This window comes from Neomonachus schauinslandi, chromosome 9 (assembly GCF_002201575.2).
Source record: "Neomonachus schauinslandi chromosome 9, ASM220157v2, whole genome shotgun sequence".
Taxonomy (NCBI): Eukaryota; Metazoa; Chordata; class Mammalia; order Carnivora; family Phocidae; genus Neomonachus; species Neomonachus schauinslandi.
This window is the reverse complement of record NC_058411.1, coordinates 126349986-126368485: the sequence shown is the minus strand read 5'-3', so window position 1 is coordinate 126368485 and position 18500 is coordinate 126349986. Positions and strand designations below refer to the sequence as shown.

At 47.8% G+C, this 18500-nt stretch overlaps 1 protein-coding gene across 1 annotated transcript in view; it reads right to left on the bottom strand.

The window, feature by feature from the left end:
* Nucleotides 1-18500, bottom strand: part of IGF1R (insulin like growth factor 1 receptor) — a 299888-nt gene that overhangs the window by 234693 nt on the left and 46695 nt on the right. Inside the window, exon 2 of the mRNA XM_021680652.2 lies at nt 8722-9267. Within this exon, the coding sequence (XP_021536327.1) occupies nt 8722-9267 (546 nt within the window). The remainder of the gene's footprint in view (nt 1-8721; nt 9268-18500) is intronic.

The following is an 18500-nucleotide window of genomic DNA, read 5'->3' as shown; positions in this document are numbered from 1 at the left end:
ACACACACACACCCTCTGCTAACACACACACACACACACACACACACACCCGCTAGCATTATCCAAAGAAGAGAATAAACAGGCACATGCTCCAGCCTGGAGCAGATGGTTGGCTACCTTTACTATGTGAGACCGGCAGTTGTCACAAATAAAAATGTACATCCTTGTTATCTTTACCAAAAACTGCGCCCACTGTATAACCACTTTACTGCTCTCTGCAAAAAAACACATTTAAAAAAAAGATAATATTTAATGTTAGTATCAAACAAGAATCTTATTGTTGATATTTCTTAAATTCTTCCCAACACCAAGCTTGCAAGCAGAATCAATTCATGGGGTTTGATAACCAAATAAATAGAGTTTACATGTAACTATAGAGACCCCACTGGCATCCTGATGTAGACATACGTACCTCACTGGATGTTCTTTAAAGATACAGCTTATCTGGACAGACACAAGAATCTGAACAATTTGGATTAAATTAGCAAGAACCACTCCTACACTATGCCATGCTATTTATGATAATTGAATTTTTGTAATTTAGAAAAAGCAATAGAGAAAGACCATTTAAGATATGGCAGTAAACAATCATGGTCAGTCCAGTTTAAGACTCGGAATTCTAGATGGTCTCCCACGGCAGCTCCGAGATACTTTAACTTTTAAAGGACTAGCAATGGCTATCATTTCCCAAAAACCTACTACCAGCTAGGCAGTCTGTCTGGGACTTTACAAGTTCTGTACCTGCCCATCCCTGTTTCACAGATGGAAGAAGAGGTCTGGTGGCCCCCTTCCAGCACCTGGGAACACATGAGGCTGATGAATGGGGTCCTCTCAATTCACGGACTATTCTTAAACCTTTGCCATATGATACCACTTGTCCATACGGGAACGTGGTGGGTGGGTGGGTGTGTGTTTGTATAGGGAAGCCTAGGTGGCTCAGTCAGTTAAGCTTCTGCCTTCGGCTCAGGTCATGATCCTGGGGTGCTGGGATTGAGTCCCACATCGGGCTCCTTGCTCAGCAGGCAGCCTGCTTCTCCCTCTGCCTACAGCTCCCCGTGTTTGTGTTCTCTCTCTCACACATACACAAATAAATAAAATTTTTAAAAAAAATAAAATAAATAGATCCTGTTTTGTACAAAATTATATTTTCTGGCAAATATCAATGTTAATATGCCACAATGGTCCACAGGGGGAAATCACAGGTGTAGGGCCACCTAAACGTGCTTGAAGACGAGTCAAACAGAGGTGGCAGGCATGTGACGGGAGCTGTGGTCTCCAGGGAATCCACACTATTGTCAAGGGTAGATACCCTCGGAATCTCAGGAGTGAGTCCTAGCCAGCCCCATGATATCCTAAATACTGCAGAACAGTGGCCAAGCGGATACCGCAGGAGCACACTCTTCCCTGGAGGGCCACGCCTCCTGCCAGAAGCCCTCATCACCCCCTGGCCTGAGATGACAACCGTCTCCACCAAGCTCTGGGACCTGCTCAGCTCCCGTGCCTGTTCGCACAGCGCAGTTCACACGGTTACGGGGCTTCGTGGGGAGCTATGTTTCCAAAGACTGAGAAGACAGGCCAGATACAGAATAGAACCCAGAATGGTCTAGATTTTGGATTTTGACCAGGGGCTCCTTCTTCCACATGGAAGGTTTCTAAATTGCTTCAACCCAGATTCCCAAGTTATGCACAGTGATAAACAGATGCCTGCTCTGTTTAATATCCTGTGTGTCACAGTCAGAAAGATTGCATCTCCTGCTACCAGCATTCCTGGAACACTGTGGCTGTCTCTCCTTTGCTCCCGGTCAGGGGAGCATTCCATCATAGGATGGTGCTCGGAGACCCCGCTTCCTACAGCCTGAGTCCCAGGAGTCACACTGTAGACTAGAAGGAGGTATGTTTCCAATTCATGGCTTCCCGCTTCACCACGAGCCAAACCTAACTTTTGAACCACCCTGTGCACTTGAGTTGAGCAATGCAATCTAGGACAAGGTTAGCCACGGGCCCACACAATCCACGTCATCCCCACTCTAATCAAGAATGTCACACTGCCATAAACACGAGAAAAAGCAAGACAGAAATATTAATATAACAAAAGAGACATTTTAGGAATAGGAAGAAATCAGGACAGTCTTAAAAGTAGGCCCAATTGGTAAGATCTGAAGGGACTCCAGATATTTCCAAATACCTAGAATTGCAAAAATCACCCTAGGAGAGTTATTCTGAAAGCCTTTTACTCTCAAAGATGAGATCCTTATTTAAAACAAAACAAAACAAAACAAAAAACTTCTGAAGGGAGCCCAGGAGAGCGACACCTTGATCAGGGGACAATTAGCCAAGAGCAAAGCCTTTCAGGAACCAGGCCCGAGAACTAAGAGACGGGGGGATGGGCTAGGAGGGGTTCCAGAGAGCCATGGACACAAACAGCTTCACCATCTTGGTAACAAGGGTCGACAGTCAGGGAGAACAGAATGTGATCTCCATGCTTGACTATAAAAGGCATAGAAATGAGGCCCAGGGGCATGTGACCCCCTTCTAAATAAAGATCACCCCCACACTGGGAGCAGCTGACCAGAGCAGGGGCCTTCCAGGGGGAATCGAGACAAGCTCCTACCGACAACACAACACCAGAACCCGCTCGACGGATTGCCTTCTCGTCCACGGTCCATACGGCTGTCCCGGCTCCAGCTGGAAATGCAGGTCCCTCTCCTCATCCACCTGGGGCAGTCTGGAGGGCCGTAGCGTGCAAGAACCTGGCGGCCGATCACACAGCATTTCACAGCAAGAAATACCCCTCCCTGGAAGCTTAAAACTTGAAGGCGGGAGGAGGAATTAAGAAGAAATAATGCATATCACATGCATGAGGTCTCAGAGACACTGTGCCCCTCACCTCACCCCAATCCAGCAGGTGATTTACAAACACTTAAACAAGCCCCCCACCTGTCCCTGGCAGGCCAGATGTACCAATCTCAAAGAAAATGAGGAAGAAATCTCTAAGAAAATGAAGAAGGGGACCCATTCCACTGTGAGAAGGATCTGATAAACAGGAACAGGAGAACCTGTGAGGGGGATTTAAAAAAAAAAAAAAAAGGCAGAATTGTCTTTTTTTATGCTACCTGCCTTCACCTGAAGTCCCCAATCTCATCAGTGAGGTGGCCAAGAAATGTTTTCCTTTTGTCAATAAAGGGAGCCACTTACTGCCTCCTCACGCAAAGGCTCCAATCTGCTCTTTTCCTGGTTTCTCATTTGGAAGGCAGTGGGAAATGCAACAGACTCTGGGACCGCTGTTCCCAGTCAATGCCCTTTTAATTGAAATGAGGCTGTACCACCAGCAAAGCCTGTTTCCAACACAGCCAGGCTTGCCACCTTCACGCATTTCCTGGCAAAGACCAGGCCTTCCCACGGGCAGTAAAGTGATTTGAGTAGATCCCAAGCTGTTGGGTTAAGAAGTACTTGGAGACACTAAGTTTAGTAGTAAGTTTTAGATTTTTCTTTTTTTTTTTTTTTGGTTTGTGGGGACGGGGGAGATCTCTAGATCTGCAACCAAGTACCAGAAAGCCCCAATGGCAAGCGAACCCCAGACACCACTTAGGCAATTCACTGGGCAGGAAGAGAACCACAAGTCCTGCCAGAGGATCCACCCCCGTTCCCTCCCTGCACAGGTCGGCCTTCAGCATGTAACTGCTGAAAAGAGTAACGAACGGTGCTACAGGCCACAGCTCAACTTTTAAAACGATTCCCGTATTTCTCCACCATCTTCGGCCTTGAATCCGACAAGGGCAGGAGAGAAAGGAGCCACTACCAGCCATGGCTGACCCTCCCTGCCAGTGAAGAGCTGGAGACGGTTTTGGTGACAGCGCTCCTGGGTAGCAAGGACCGACCGGGAAGATTACACAAGAAACATCCGCGTTTCACAAGCCTTGAATCTTTTGGCTTGCCGAGGACAGTCATTACACACTGATCTCTGCTCAAGGGGGGAAAGAGATCTTCCTGACCATAAATCTTTCACAAAGCAGGTGCCGCACTTGCCCCTGGGGTGACAGCCATGCTCTCCAAGACTCGGAGAGCACGCCCAGAATTTACTCGGCGGTGCAGAAAGGGCCGCTGCCAGGTTTCTCTGCAGCGAGAAACGGCCCACCGGAGTCTGCAGAGTCCCAAAGTCCTCCGCCAACGGACACAGAGTCTGCCGGTGGGGGCGGCCAGCTGGGCAGCCCAGAAGCACCATCACGGGCCAAGGATACTGCAGGCAGAAGGCAGGGAGGTAGCTTGTCGGGGGCATGGCCCAGTTTCATGACAGCTCATGGGCTCCTACTACAGGATTTGGGGGGTGGGGTCGCTATCGGTCAGAGTGTAGGTTAGGGAGCTCACTGGGCCCAGGCAGAGGTGCAAGGAGGCTGGAGAGAGGCCATGTCACTGAAAGGACAGCAGGGTATAGCAGATTTGAGAAACATTTGGGACAGAAAGGGCTTGTCATTCAATTGGAGGAGGAAGCATCCAGAGGACCCCTAAGTCTCTGACATGGGAGCGGGAAGCACAGGAATGTTGCCCCTGCAGGGGCGGGGGAGGGGGACACAAGAAAAACAACAGGTACAAGTGAGGAGACAGAGAAGCCTGGCAGACACTGAGACGTGCACGGTTGTGTGCACGGGAATGGATTTGTGGGTCTGGGGCTCACAAAGAGGTCCAGGTTGGAGATGATATTTGCAGGCCAGGGGTAGACAGAAGGATGCGGAAGCACCAGAAGGGACATCCTGGGAGAACAAGGACAGTGAAAGGGGGCCTAGGATGGAAGACTGGAGACCGCCAGGTATCAAAGACTCAACCAAGGAAAAGGAGCCAGTGAAGAAACAGCTGTAGGGACAGGGAGAGAAGGGCTAGCCGCGGGCAGGGGAGGAGGGCTCACCAGTGCCGAATGTCAGGGATACCCGTTACATTTTTACTGCAAGGAAAATGCTGTACACAACTTTTTTAAGGGTCAGTGACTTTTTAGGAGTTAACTCAAGCCTCAATAAAACCACCCCTCCAGGGGCGCCTGGGTGGCTCAGTCGGTGAAGCGTCTGCCTTCGGCTCGGGTCATGATTCCAGGGTCCTGGGATCGAGCCCCGCATTGGGGTCCTTGCTCAGGAGGGAATCTGCTTCTCCCTCTCCCTCTGCCCCTCCGCCTTGCTCATGCTCTCTAATTTAAATAAATAAACAAAACCATCCCTCCAAGTCATTAAGACAACAGAGAAATACAGAAGTGTACAGGGAACCCATAAAGTCATCATTTCCTTAATGGGGCTATGAAGCTGCCTGCCACCACACAGTCATGATAGAAAAGAAGGAGTTTAAGGGAGAGCGTCAAGTAAAAACTGCATAGCGGCACTCCATAATTGAGTGTTTCTCCGTTATGTCAAAAATTTCACACACATCCTTGATCTGACGTAACTCTCCAGATGCTCTCCCTCCTTCCGTAGGCAGCCCTGTGAAGAACAACTGAATGGGATTCTTCCACACTTCATCATTTTAAATGGCCACCTTAATGCTCATGTTGACTTCCAGGTAGACATTCTGTCCAGACTCAATGCCCTTCACCTGGCTCCTTGAACAGTTCGTCAGCATCCTGCTGGAGAGGGGTAGGAACATCACAGTACTGCAGTGCTCAGCGAGAGACATAATGGGGAGGAGAATGCATGGCCATAGGGGGAGTACTCTAAAGAGAATGTGAGCCCCACCTGTAATTTCAAATGCTCTGGTAGCCGCATGAAAAAAAAGAAACAGGTGAGGGGCGCATGGGTGGCTCAGTCAGTTAAGCGGCTGCCTTCTGCTCAGGTCATGATCCCAGAGTCCTGGGATCTAGTCCCACATCGGGCTCCTTGCTCAGTGGGGAGCCTGAGTCTCCCTCTCCCTCTGCCTGCCACTCGGCCTACTTGTGCTCTGTCAAATAAATAAAAAAAAAAAAACAGGTGAAATTAATTTAATAACAGTTTACTTAACCTAGTAGGTCCAAATAATTATCATTTCAAGACAGAGTCAATATACGAACTATTAAGGAGATACCTTATTTCTTCTCCCCTCCTACTACTTCTTTGAAATCCAGTGCATTTTGCACTTAAAGCGAATCTCAATCTGCACCAGACCACAGTTCAAGCATGCAGTAAGCCACATGTGGCTAGTGGCTGCCACACCACCCAGCTCAAGTCTAAAGGGACTCGATGTAAAGGGAGAGTTCCAATTCAATGGGAAAATCTCTAAGAAACCTGCCCATGCTGGAGTTTTCCTGAAACTCCGAGATGAAGGGACGACAGTTTCCTTGAATGCTGTTCGTAATTTTCAATAAATACTCCCTTGTAAAATCTCAGAAAAACGTCAGCAGGGCTGAGACAACTGGCAGGGGAGAGGGCTGCAGGGTGTGGCCTTGGGGAAGCAGGTGTCCAGCCAACAGGCCTGTCCGCATCAGCCATACCAGCACCAAGGCCCAGTTTCTAATAACCCTTTCTTCTGGGTCTTTTTTCCTTTTTTTTGTCTGTTTCTTCTGGTGTTTTTCCTTTTTTTTTTTTTTTTTAATACTCCAAGAGCCCTCTGAGAAAGGCAGGATCTCTCCCAGATGAAGAAACAGAGGGCCAGGCAATTTAAATTACTTGCTCATTCCTGGTCACAGCTACCAGACCTGGACTCAGAACCCAGGCCTCTCCCCTGCTCCCGGCTTCTTCAACAACCAGCTGGTCAGAAACAGCCAAAAATCCACAGTGAGGCCAAAGTAAATATCATCTGAATCACTGAACAAGTGGCCACCTAATGACATTTTAAATAACACCTCCCTTTTGTATAGAGCTTATGAGTTTCCAAAGCGTTTTGTGCACACGTTTGGTTGCCACTAAGGAATGATATGGGACTGCCCAAAGGAACATTCTAAAGATGCCCAACTCCGGCCCAGAAGGACTGGCTGGTCCAAGGTCACCCAGGCCACTTAATACCGCATCCAACATCTTCCTTCCCACTACACACAATGCCTCCCCGATGACGCCGTTTTCTTTTAAAATAAAATTTTAAAATGTCAAGACTACTTAAAAAAGGTATTTTTGTTGTTTTCTCAAAACCAGTAGGTAACCTAATGATATGGTACAGTTTTAATCAATCACAAATGGGACTTTAGTACAGCACCTTCCTCCAACCCGAGCCAACAGGGACTCTTCGAGAGGCCTGAGGGCGTTCTTGGACATCCAACATCCTGGTTACAGCCAACGAGGAGACCCCTTCCCCTATTAATCAAATGTTCACGGACACACCCGTGGAATAATAGCATAAAAGTGTGTGCTGGGTCAAAGAAACCATCCTTTTCCCGGCTTCCACCCTGGCTGGACAGAAAGAACAGCTACCTGTGGGGTCTGGCCTTTGATTTGTTTATTTTATACACTTCATGGTTTAGGCAAGCCTACCAATTTGGGATTCCTTGGCTCTTCATGACTAGCTAGAATACATGAGCTCCTTGGGTCTTTAACTGGGCCAACCATTAAATAATAGCTATTTATAGCTACCACACTGACTTCTAAACCAGGGAGAAGAACCTTCCTGGCCGACATACCTAAATGTTGCTGAAAGCAACACGGCAAAGGCCCAGGCTTGCCTTTTAATACCAAACAACCTCGGTCTCCAGGTAATTGATCACAATAATTCAAGAGTTTGGTTATACTCAAGAGAAAAATAAGCCTGTTGCCGATAAATAAGCAGCTTCAAAACATCACCCCGGACCCTGGAGAGCAGTGAACACATTTCAAAATTCTTTCACTAGGCGATTTCAGGAGATCTGGACAACTCTTTGGAGGAAAAAGGTAGAAAAAAAGGAAATGGAAGCCCGGGTGTAAAAGTGCACCCACTAGGGGCGCCTGGGTGGCTCAGTCGTTAAGCGTCTGCCTTCGGCTCAGGTCATGATCCCAGGGTCCTGGGATCGAGCCCCGCGTCGGGCTCCCTGCTCTGCGGGAAGCCTGCTTCTCCCTCTCCCACTCCCTCTGCTTGTGTTCCCTCTCTCTCTGTGTCTCTCTCTGTCAAAATAAAAAATAAAAATCTTTAAAAAAAAAAAAAAAAAGTGCACCCACTACATAGCTACTTGCAAGTACAGCCTGATTCGGGGATTCCTGGAAACCGGGCCAGGTCTCTCCCACCTTGGCGAGGTGCTCCATCATAAACCGGCACACCTAAGCATCATGACCATCCCTGGGGACCAAGGATGGGGTGCAAAGTCCCCACTTTCACAGCATGTGATCGAATTTTGACTTTCCCTTAATGCAACCATATTCCAAGTAGGTTCATATTAAGGAAGTCCCACCATACCAGAAAAACATCTTTTCCCGCAAAGGATGAACGAGTCGATACATAAGCAGCCCCTGACTGCTGGGGCTGAGGCACCTCCAAAGCACACCAGGTCAGCTTTCTCATCAGAATCCAAAGCTCAAGGGCAGCAAACTCCTGGCCCAGAGAGGTGGTGGATTATTTCTAGGACACGACGTGGAGGCTCTTGATGGCAGCCACGCCTCAGTCCTGCATTCCCTGAGTTCCCCGGATGCAAAAGGAAGCCAACCAAGACCCCCGCCTGCAGCCCGCGGGTGGCCTCACCCTCAGTGCAACACAACTGCACCCTCCCAGCAGAACCCCCGGCGGAAGCGCGCGTTCGGAAGAGGAAGGGGGGCGAGGGAGAGCAGGAGGGGAAAGAGCAGCAGAAGGAAGCCCCAACAGCGTCATCCTTACTTTTCTGGCAACGGTTTGTAGTCCAGCAACGATAGTTGTACTCATTGTTGATGGTTGTCTTCTCGCACAAGGGCTTCTCCTCCATTGTCCCCGGACACAGGTCCCCGCATTCCTTTGGGGGTTTGTTGCCCACGATGTAGTTATTGGACACGGCATCCAGGATCAGGGACCAGTCCACCGTGGAGAGGTAACAGAGGTCAGCATTCTTCTCAATCCTGATGGCCCCCCGAGTAATGTTCCTCAGATTGTAAAGCCCAATATCCTTGAGATTGGTCATCTCAAAGATGACCAGGGCGTAGTTGTAGAAGAGCTTCCAGCCGCGGATGACCGTGAGGTTCGGGAAGAGGTCCCCGAGGCTCTCGAGGCCGGCCACGCGGAACAGCAGCAGGTACTCGGTGATGACCGTGAGCTTGGGGAAGCGGTAGCTGCGGTAGTCCTCGGCCTTGGAGATGAGCAGGATGTGGAGGTAGCCCTCGATCACCGTGCAGTTCTCCAGACGCTTCAGCTGCTGATAGTCGTTGCGGATGTCGATGCCCGGCCCACAGACTGAGGGGAGACAAGAGGGCAAGGGCGGGACATGTCTGAGTTACAAGGAAATCGTTTTTAGAACTATTTCCCAACCCACAATATGGCCAGTTTTCAGGACACCTATAGTATTATGATGAAGGAAAGAAGACTCCGTTCTTCGCTGCAGACTAACGTTAGGTATCTAGGCTGTCAGGTGCCATTCACGAAGTGTCTACACTGGGCCAGACGTCGTGAAACACACTCAGTGACCACGGGAGATGTCATCCCCATCCTACTTATGTGTAAACCAGAGCTTAGAGCCCAGGGTCACACAGGAGCACGGACGGAGTCAAGGTTACACAGTCAAGGCTCCACAGCTGCCAGGATGCAAACTCCCCATGCCTCCTGCACAGCCCCGGTGCCCAAGTCTGAACCAACAGCTCAGCAGCCAAGACACAACAACTTACTACTGCATCCAGCCTCAAGGACACCAAGCAATAACGTCTACACTGGAGAACAGTCACCGTGACTTACAAAGTAGGGACCCAAAGAAGCAAGTTCTCACGTTTCTCGCTACCATCTGACATGGCCAGGTGGCCTTGTGTTCTTCCCCAAAACGGTATGAATATAGATACAAAGCCTAATTTAACAGAAAGACAAGAATGTGTGATTTCTACGAAAGAAGAGGTATGCCATCTCAACTTCGATAAAATATTTTATTAAGTAAACAAGCTTCCTATAGAAAGGTTTCGTAAAAGATAGCAAAAAAAGACAGTAAAAATCATCAATATCTCAGCATCCAAAGATAATCACTATTGGGGCACCTGGGTGGCTCAGTTGGTTAAGCGACTGCCTTCGGCTCAGGTCATGATCCTGGAGTCCCGGGATCGAGTCCCACATCGGGCTCCCTGCTCGGCAGGGAGTCTGCTTCTCCCTCTGACCCTGCTCCCTCTCGTGCTCTCTCTCATTCTCTCTCTCGCAAATAAATAAATAAATAAATAAGATAATCACTATTAACAGTGTCTGTACCACTGATCCTTTCTCTAGAAGTAATTTAATTAAGGTAAAGGAAGTCAGACAAGAATATCTTCCTGCACTTAATATAAATATTTTACCAAGTCAATAAATGTCCTTCTATGTTACCACTTCAAGGAGATCGTAATTCTAGGGTACGAATATCCACCATGAGTTCTCTTATTTTTTTTTTAATTTTTTTATTTGAGAGAGGGAGAGAGAGCATGAGCAGGAGGAGGAGCAGAGGGAGAAGGGGAGGGAAATCATCTCCGGCTGACTCTGCACTTAGTGCAGAGTCCAACGCGGGGCTCGATCCCATGACCCAGAGATCATGACCTGAGCCGAAACCAAGAGTCAGACGCTCAACGACTGAACCACCCAGGCGCCCCTAGTTCTTTTATTTTTTTAAACCAATCCCCTATCGTTGGATATTTAGTTTTTCACATCATAAACAGCACTCCAGTGAACATTCTCGGCAAATATCCAAGACTGTTTTCTTGGGATAAATCTCTAGAAGTAGAATTGCTGGACCAAGGCATCTGCAGATTTGAAGAGCTTTTGATACAACAGGCTCAATACTGGAAATTTTATTTTTTAAAATACTAGACATGTCCACAGACACAAACCTTGGTTAATATCCTTTCTTACGATTTAATAATCTCAAGCCTTCCATTAAAACTTCTCAGAGTCAAGTTTTCTGATTGATGTAATTCATTAATTTCTGGAGCACGCAACATGTATGATGCTGTAAGAGATGCAAAGATGCCAGGTCTGCCCTCTGAAGAGTCTCGTGGTGAAGGCCAGGAGCTAAGACCCATGACAAACAATCGCCGTATGAGGCAGAAGGTGGTCAGTGCACACTGAAAATCCACTCTAGATGTGAATGGAACTAAGCAGGACAGACAGGGGGTAGCCTTGGAGATTCCTGCAGAGAGAAGGTCCTTTCTATTGCAGCGCCCAGGAAAGCTCTACGTGTGCCCTGGCTCCTGTAAGTTGGGTGGGATTTAAAACTTGGGTATTAAGGGGCCCCTGGGTGGCTCAGTTGGTTAAGCATCTGCCTTCAGCTCAGGTCATGATTCCTGGGTCCTGGGATCAAGCCCCGCATCGGGCTCCCTGCTCAGCAGGAAGTCTGCTTCTCCTTCCAACCCTCCCCCCTCTCGTGCTCTCTCTTACACTCTCTCTCAAATAAATAAATAAATATCATTAAAAAAAATAAAACTGGGTATTAACATTCCAGAGGCCAGAGAAAAGGGAGAACAAGATATATTCGAGGGACAGCAATGCTGATGGCCAGGGATGTAGAGAAGAGCAGAGGAAATGAGTTTGGTAGAGTCCAAGTCATAAAAGGTCACAGGTGGGGATGGAAACTTTCATCTCAGGAATAAGCCCCCTCTCAAGACTCTTGAGTGCAAGAGAAGTCCAAGGGAGGCCTTTTTTGGAGGAATATTCTGGTATATAAGACAATATAAGACAGAATCAAAGTGGAGCAGGTGAGGGAAAAGGGGAGAAAGGTCCAGCAGGGCTTAGAGCCATCAACAAGAAATGGATAGAGAATGGCAGGCAGGGGATGGGGTCCGGGGAACCCAAGAGCTGAGGAGCGGGCCAGGCTTGAGAACCTAGAACCTGAAACCTCATTTGGTCCAATTCCCTTCTTTTACTGGTAAGAAAATGAAGCCTCTACAACAGAGAAGAGAATGGGAGAAACCGGCACTCTTAAGAATCTCTGAGAACATTCCATGCCGGACAAAGGCTGTGAAGGAAGCTTTGTTTCATTTTGTTTCACCTCATATGATGCTTTCAATAGTACCTCACACTACGTAATATCATCGCCACTTTGAAGGTGAGGAAGCAGATTTGGAGAAGTCAAGCCATCCTTCACAGTAAAACTTGACACATGGTTTCTGGATAGTCCCAGCTCTTAGCATCCTCACCAACTGGTTACCTCCAAACCACTCCAATGACGCTTCTGCCCCAATCATGATACCGAACCACTCTTTGCAAAGCCCCTGATAACATTATCCAAGCCAATGACCGGTCCCTGTCCTCATGTGACTTGACCCTTTCAGCCACTTGACACTGCCTCCTTTTCGAGGCCTCTCTGATTCCACACACCCACTTGCCCCTCTTCTCCTACCTGACCTCTAAATGCTGACCTCTGGCCTTAGCCTCCCCCTCTCGGTCCTCTCATGTGGACAAGTGCCACCCATACCCTGGATGATTGTCAAACGCATGTCATTGGCAGCTCTAGAGTTGCACATCCGTCTGCCTACTCAACATTTCCATTTAGGCGTCTATAACTCACTCTCTTCCCCCCACAAAATCCACCTCCTGCGCTTGGTCGGTGACCCTCCCATTCTCTGAACTGCACGTGTCGAAAATCAAAGGGTCATTCCTGATTGTCGTCTCCCCTTACACTGCACATACCCAGTCGTCTTGGGCCTTGTGCTAACCGCAGTGTCAGACAGAGAGACACACGCTTTATGTTCTCACTTACACGTAGAATCGAAAAAAGCCAAATGCATAGAAAGATGAGTTAGAATGGTAGTTGTCAGGGGCTGGGAGGTGGGGGAAATGGGGAGGTGTTGGTCAAAGGGTACAAACTCTTAGCTCGAAGATAAATAAGATCTAGGGATCTAAGGCACAGCGTGGTGACTAGAATTGACAATACGGTATTCTTGGAAGTTGTTAGAGTAGTAGATCTTAAATGTTATCTCCACACACACACAAATTATACTGATGTAAGAGGATGGAGGTGTTAACGAACTTTATTGTGGTAATCATTTTGCAAAGCATACGTGTATCTAATCATCACATTGTACACCTTAAACTTAAATACATAAATGCTAATAATATCTCAGAAAAGCTGAAAAAAGAGTCCTCTTGGCTCCAGCTTCCAAGCCTGTGGGGAGCTCCCCTGGGGGAGCTGACGCCCCACTTCTTCAGGTCACTGTTCCCCGACCGGCCCGTTCACTTCCCTCCCAGTGCATGTCTGCCCTCCTCTGGCCCTCTTCTCAGCCCGGGGTCTTTCCCTCTGGTCTCTCCCCCTGCAGTGTCGGCTCCAGGAGGAGGGAGAATTATTGCCAGTCTCCCCCACAATGATGCCCCCAGGGCCTGAAGCAGTACTTGGTGCCTGGTGCGCACACCATTAATTCACATGTAGAATGAATGGATTGCACCACAATCTCTACTGCTCGAACCCTGACCTGAGCCACTGTCATCTTTAGCCTCGTCTACAGCAACACCTTCCCCATGGTCCAGCCTCTGTCCCCCAGTCCATCCCTGACCCAGCACCACTCCAAAGGGGCTCATCCCTATCGACTTCTACCTCAGCTGCTAGAATGTTCTTGCTTCGCACACTGCGGCCCCCAAGCGCCTTCTTTCCTCATTCCCCTGCTGTCTGGGGTGGCTTCCCCAGTCACATGGATGCCCCCCCATTCTCATCCCGTGGCTCTGCATTCTGTCACCTCATCAGAGCTTTGAGAGTCCCCCTCAGCTGCACCCCCCATCTCCCTATTTTACCATTTTCATAGCACTTTTCATGTGTGAAAAGTGTCAGGACCTGAAAGGATATGTGAGTTGAGTGATCACTGTCTATTACCCTCACTGAAATCAGAGGCTCTGTATTGTTTGTTTTCTGCCTGTCTCTCATGCCGAACATCCGGGCATACAGCAACTTCCGTAAAGACGTGCTGCCTGACTGGGGCCAAGGTGAGCCTAAGGTGGAATGGAGAGAATAAAGCATCTATCAGATATTTGCCACCAGAGTACTCTCAAAACCAAGAAATATCACCCAGTGATGGCTTCAGGTCAGTGACTCATTGTGGAAGTCTCTTTTGCTTTTGTACTATTCATGTTTTCCTAGGCCCAGCCTAAAGTTTTATATTCCTGCTGTGTCATCAGAAATTAAGTATATTAGTTTGCTCTTAAATGATAAACAGAAGTTTTCTACAAAGGATCACTTGGATGCAATCTCTTATTGCATCCAATGTGTGTTTGATCATATTGTAAGGCGTTAGGGCAACAACTGTTTGCTATCCTTTCCCACAGACCAGAAAATTCAATACCCAGTGAAAGAGCAAGAAGACTCATAACCAAAGTTTGCCAAACTTTTATACTGTAATCAAAACAGACACTAGGAAAGAATCAGCTGTCCTCTGTCTCCCGCTCCCCGGCCTGTGCAGACCACTCAGTTAACAAGCCACAGAGCTGGAATGGATGGATTCTTCAAGTGAAAGAACTGCCTCCACACTGGACACTTTCCCCCATTCAGAGAAGAAAAGAAAAAAAAAGTAGGAAGAAACTAACCACTTATTCCTGAAGAGAAGACAAGCCCAAGCCACAAAGTGCGAGGCAGGACCCGGCCACCAGCTGTTTTGGATTCTGTAAGTGATACCGTCGGCCTTTGGGGTATTTTGTGATAGGCACAGAAAAAGGAAAACCCAGCTGGACCAGGAATGATAACATAGTGTTCAAAAGGCACAAGCCACAAACAGGAAAGAGAATACAACATGCTTCATCGGTGCCGTGAAATAATACAAGCACTGAGGGAGTAAATATTCCACACAGAGCATGAAAGAGAGACACGCCCTTGCTACTACTCACTGATGATTAAAAGGAAATTGCAAAACACTGTTTTTCCCTTTTCAAAGCAACAGATACCCAAAAAACTCGACTTTAAGAAAGTCGAGTCTCTGTCATCTTTAGCCTCGTCTACAGCAACACCTTCCCCATGGTCCAGCCTCTGTCCCCCAGTCCGTCCCTAGGTGGCTCAGTCGGTTAAGCGTCTGCCTTCGGCTCAGGTCATGGTCCCAGGGCCCTGGGATCGAGCCCCACAGATCTCTGGAATGTGAGATCTCAGGCTGGCCCTTAAAGAATCATCGAAGCTTATGGAAATGAAGGCCAACGGGAAGCAGAAGGAAAGAACACAGTGGAAGGTAGGCACAGCGGGTCTGGGCAGCAGGCCCAAAACCACTGAACAGCAACAGCAGGACCAAAACAGATGGAGGACCACCAGGGTGGGAGCAGAGGGCCCGGGAAGGGATGAGGATGGGAGGGGCAGGGTGGCCTGGTACCCAAGCCCAGCCCCATTGGAGGCAGGCAGGCAGGTGAGGGCCTGGGAGGTAGAAATCACTTCCCCCAGAAAGGGGAACCCTCCTACACTGTTGGTGGGAATGCAAGCTGGTGCAGCCACTCTGGAAAACAGTATGGAGGTTCCTCAAAAAGTTGAAAATAGAGCTACCCTACGACCCAGCAACTGCACTACTGGGTATTTACCCCAAAGATACAAATGTAGGGATCTGAAGGGGTACGTGCACCCCGATGTTTATAGCAGCAATGTCCACAATAGCCAAACTATGGGAAGAGCCAAGATGTCCATCGACAGATGAATGGATAAAGAAGAAGTGGTATATATATATACAATGGAATATTATGCAGCCATCAAAAGGAATGAGATCTTGCCATTTGCAACGACGTGGATGGAACTGGAGGGTGTTATGCTGAGCAAAATAAGTCAATCAGAGAAAGACATGTATCATATGACCTCACTGATATGAGGAATTCTTAATCTCAGGAAACAAACTGAGGGTTGCTGGAGTGGGGGTGGGGTGGGAGGGATGGGGTGGCTGGGTGATAGACATTGGGGAGGGTATGTGCTATGCTGAGTGCTGTGAATTGTGCAAGACTGTTGAATCTCAGATCTGTACATCTGAAACAAATAATACATTATATGTTAAAAAAAAAAAAAAAAGAAGAAGAAGAAGATAGCAGGAAGGGAAGAATGAAGGGGGAGAATCGGAGGGGGAAACGAACCATGAGAGACTATGGACTCTGAGAAACAAACTGAGAGTTCTAGAGGGGGTGGGGGTGGGAGGGTATTAAAGAGGGCACGCTCTGCATGGAGCACTGGGTGTTATACACAAACAATGAATCATGGAACACTACATCAAAAACTCATGATGTAATGTATGGTGATTAACACAACAAAAAAAAGAAATCACTTCCCCCAAAATAAGATTTTTTTTTTAAGATTTTATTTATTTATTTGACAGAGAGAGAGAGACAGTGAGAGAGGGAACACAAGCAGGGGGAGTGGGAGAGGGAGAAGTAGGCTCCCCGCTGAGCAGGGAGCCCAACATGGGGCTCGATCCCAAGACCCCGGGATGATGACCTGAGCTGAAAGCAGACGCTTAACGACTGAGCCACCCAGGTGCCCCCCAAAATAAGATTTTAAATAAAGTCTTTCAGTTGAAAGAGCACTGCTCCCAATAAACTCCTACATATTTTTAAAACATCAAAATGTAGAATGTCTGCTCTAGGGACTTAAGTGAATGGCATAAACAAACTATACATATTTGGGAAATAAATCCCTAAGATCTGCTAATATGAAAAGGGTTAGTAACAAGCAGTTGCCTGAGAAAACCCCAAAAGAAAAGCTGCATATCTAAGGATGTGGACAAGCTATAGAAGGAATTCAATAACAGCTTTAGTATATGCTCTATGCTAAACACAGTCTTGTTTCCTGTAAAAAGAAAAATGGGATGACTTGGGCCCGAGTCCTAAGTGCCATTTATGGGCTCCTCCCCTCAAGAGGTCACATACCCTTCCTAAGCCTGCAAAATGGGCTATTCACACGTACCCTAAGGAAGCTGTCCCAGAGATCAGAGAAGTGCTTTTGTGTTCCTGTGGCCAGCACTGAGCTTTAAGCAATATTACTACATAAATTAAACATTCATAAAAAACATTCATCCATTTCGTTGCCCCAAACTAAATATTAACAACATACAACAAAGGGGGAAATGAACAAATCTGTTGATTAGGCTTCTGACACTAATTCCATTAAAGATGATCAGAGTTAGTTACCTAATTAAAATGTTTTTAACTCTGATCAACTCTTCCTTAAAATATGGGACAGTCTTAGCTTATAGATGGAAATAAAACACATCGGGAAGCATCATTAGCATCATTTTACTACAGGTCTAGAGGCAGAATGAGTAAAACAATAGTCAACCAGTTGTCACCTCTGGTTCTTGGTGGTAAAGTCCAATATACCTCCCCCCTACCCCGGCACTGGTCCTCTCTACAAGTTCTTTATGTCCCTTAAGATGAATTCTTTGGAACCAATAAGTTAGTACTATAAAAACTCTGGACTCCGTGAGAGCCACACTGGTTTAAGAGGTTAGGAGAGGACTCATGTGTAACTGAGTTTTGGACAAGCAGACAGAGCAACTACCTCTCCAGCCAGGGGCAAATTAAATGAGGAACAAGTTTTAACAGGTCAATGAGCAGGGCTGAGGGACCAAAAAGATGGGGGCCCATGACTCCCCATCTCTGGGGAGGTCAGGAAGCCCTCTCAGAGGTGGGGATCCCTGAGGATGATCTGAAGAATGAGCGGGGTCTTGTCAGGAAAGGCGGGGGGGGGGGCAGGGTGCCAGGCAGAGGGAGGGGCACACGCATGGAGGTGGCAGGTGGCAGTTCTAAAAACCCTCAGAAGGACAGCCTGTGAGACAGGGAGAGAAACAAGAGCAACAACTGGGCAGAAGCTGGGAAGCAGACTGAGAGGCGCCCTTACAAGGTCAACTTGGTTTTGCAGGTAGAACAGCCTTCAAAAATCCTGAGCGTTCATCAGAACCACCTGGAGGGCTTGTTAACACACAGGCTCGGGGACCCAAGAATTTGCATTTCTAATAAGTGCCAAGTGATGCGGATTCTGCTGGTCTGGGCACCACCCTGCGAGAACCACTGCCCTAGAAAGTAATCCTTTAACACCCCCCCCCCGTCACTGCCCTCCCCACCCACTCCAATTTGCAGTGTGGTGCCCATGAAAGCTGTGTACCTGTATTTCTTAATTTGATCTTCACTCTACCAGAAAATCCCCCAAGCAGCCCACAGAAACTGCATGAAACACAGCAAAGCAGGAGAATGGGGTGGAGATGAAGCGGCCCTGGCACCTCGCTGTCCACCTGCAGCTGCCGAATCCATAGCCCCTAGCTGTGTTGTCTCAGCACACCCTCCAGGTGGGCAGGGAAGGGGCGGCATGGCTTTCTCTCCGCCCACTCCTTCCCAGACTGCAAAGAACCAAAAAATCAGAAATGGTGGGTGGTAGGGGGAGAGAAAGACAGTGTTGTAATAACAAACACTATGGATACTCCAGAGTCTGTTACAGTAGAATTTTCTGTGTAAGTGTAAACACACACAATTCATGTTAAGCCTTTTTATCTTCATGCGTCAATGAGAATGTGTTTACATTGTATATGTAC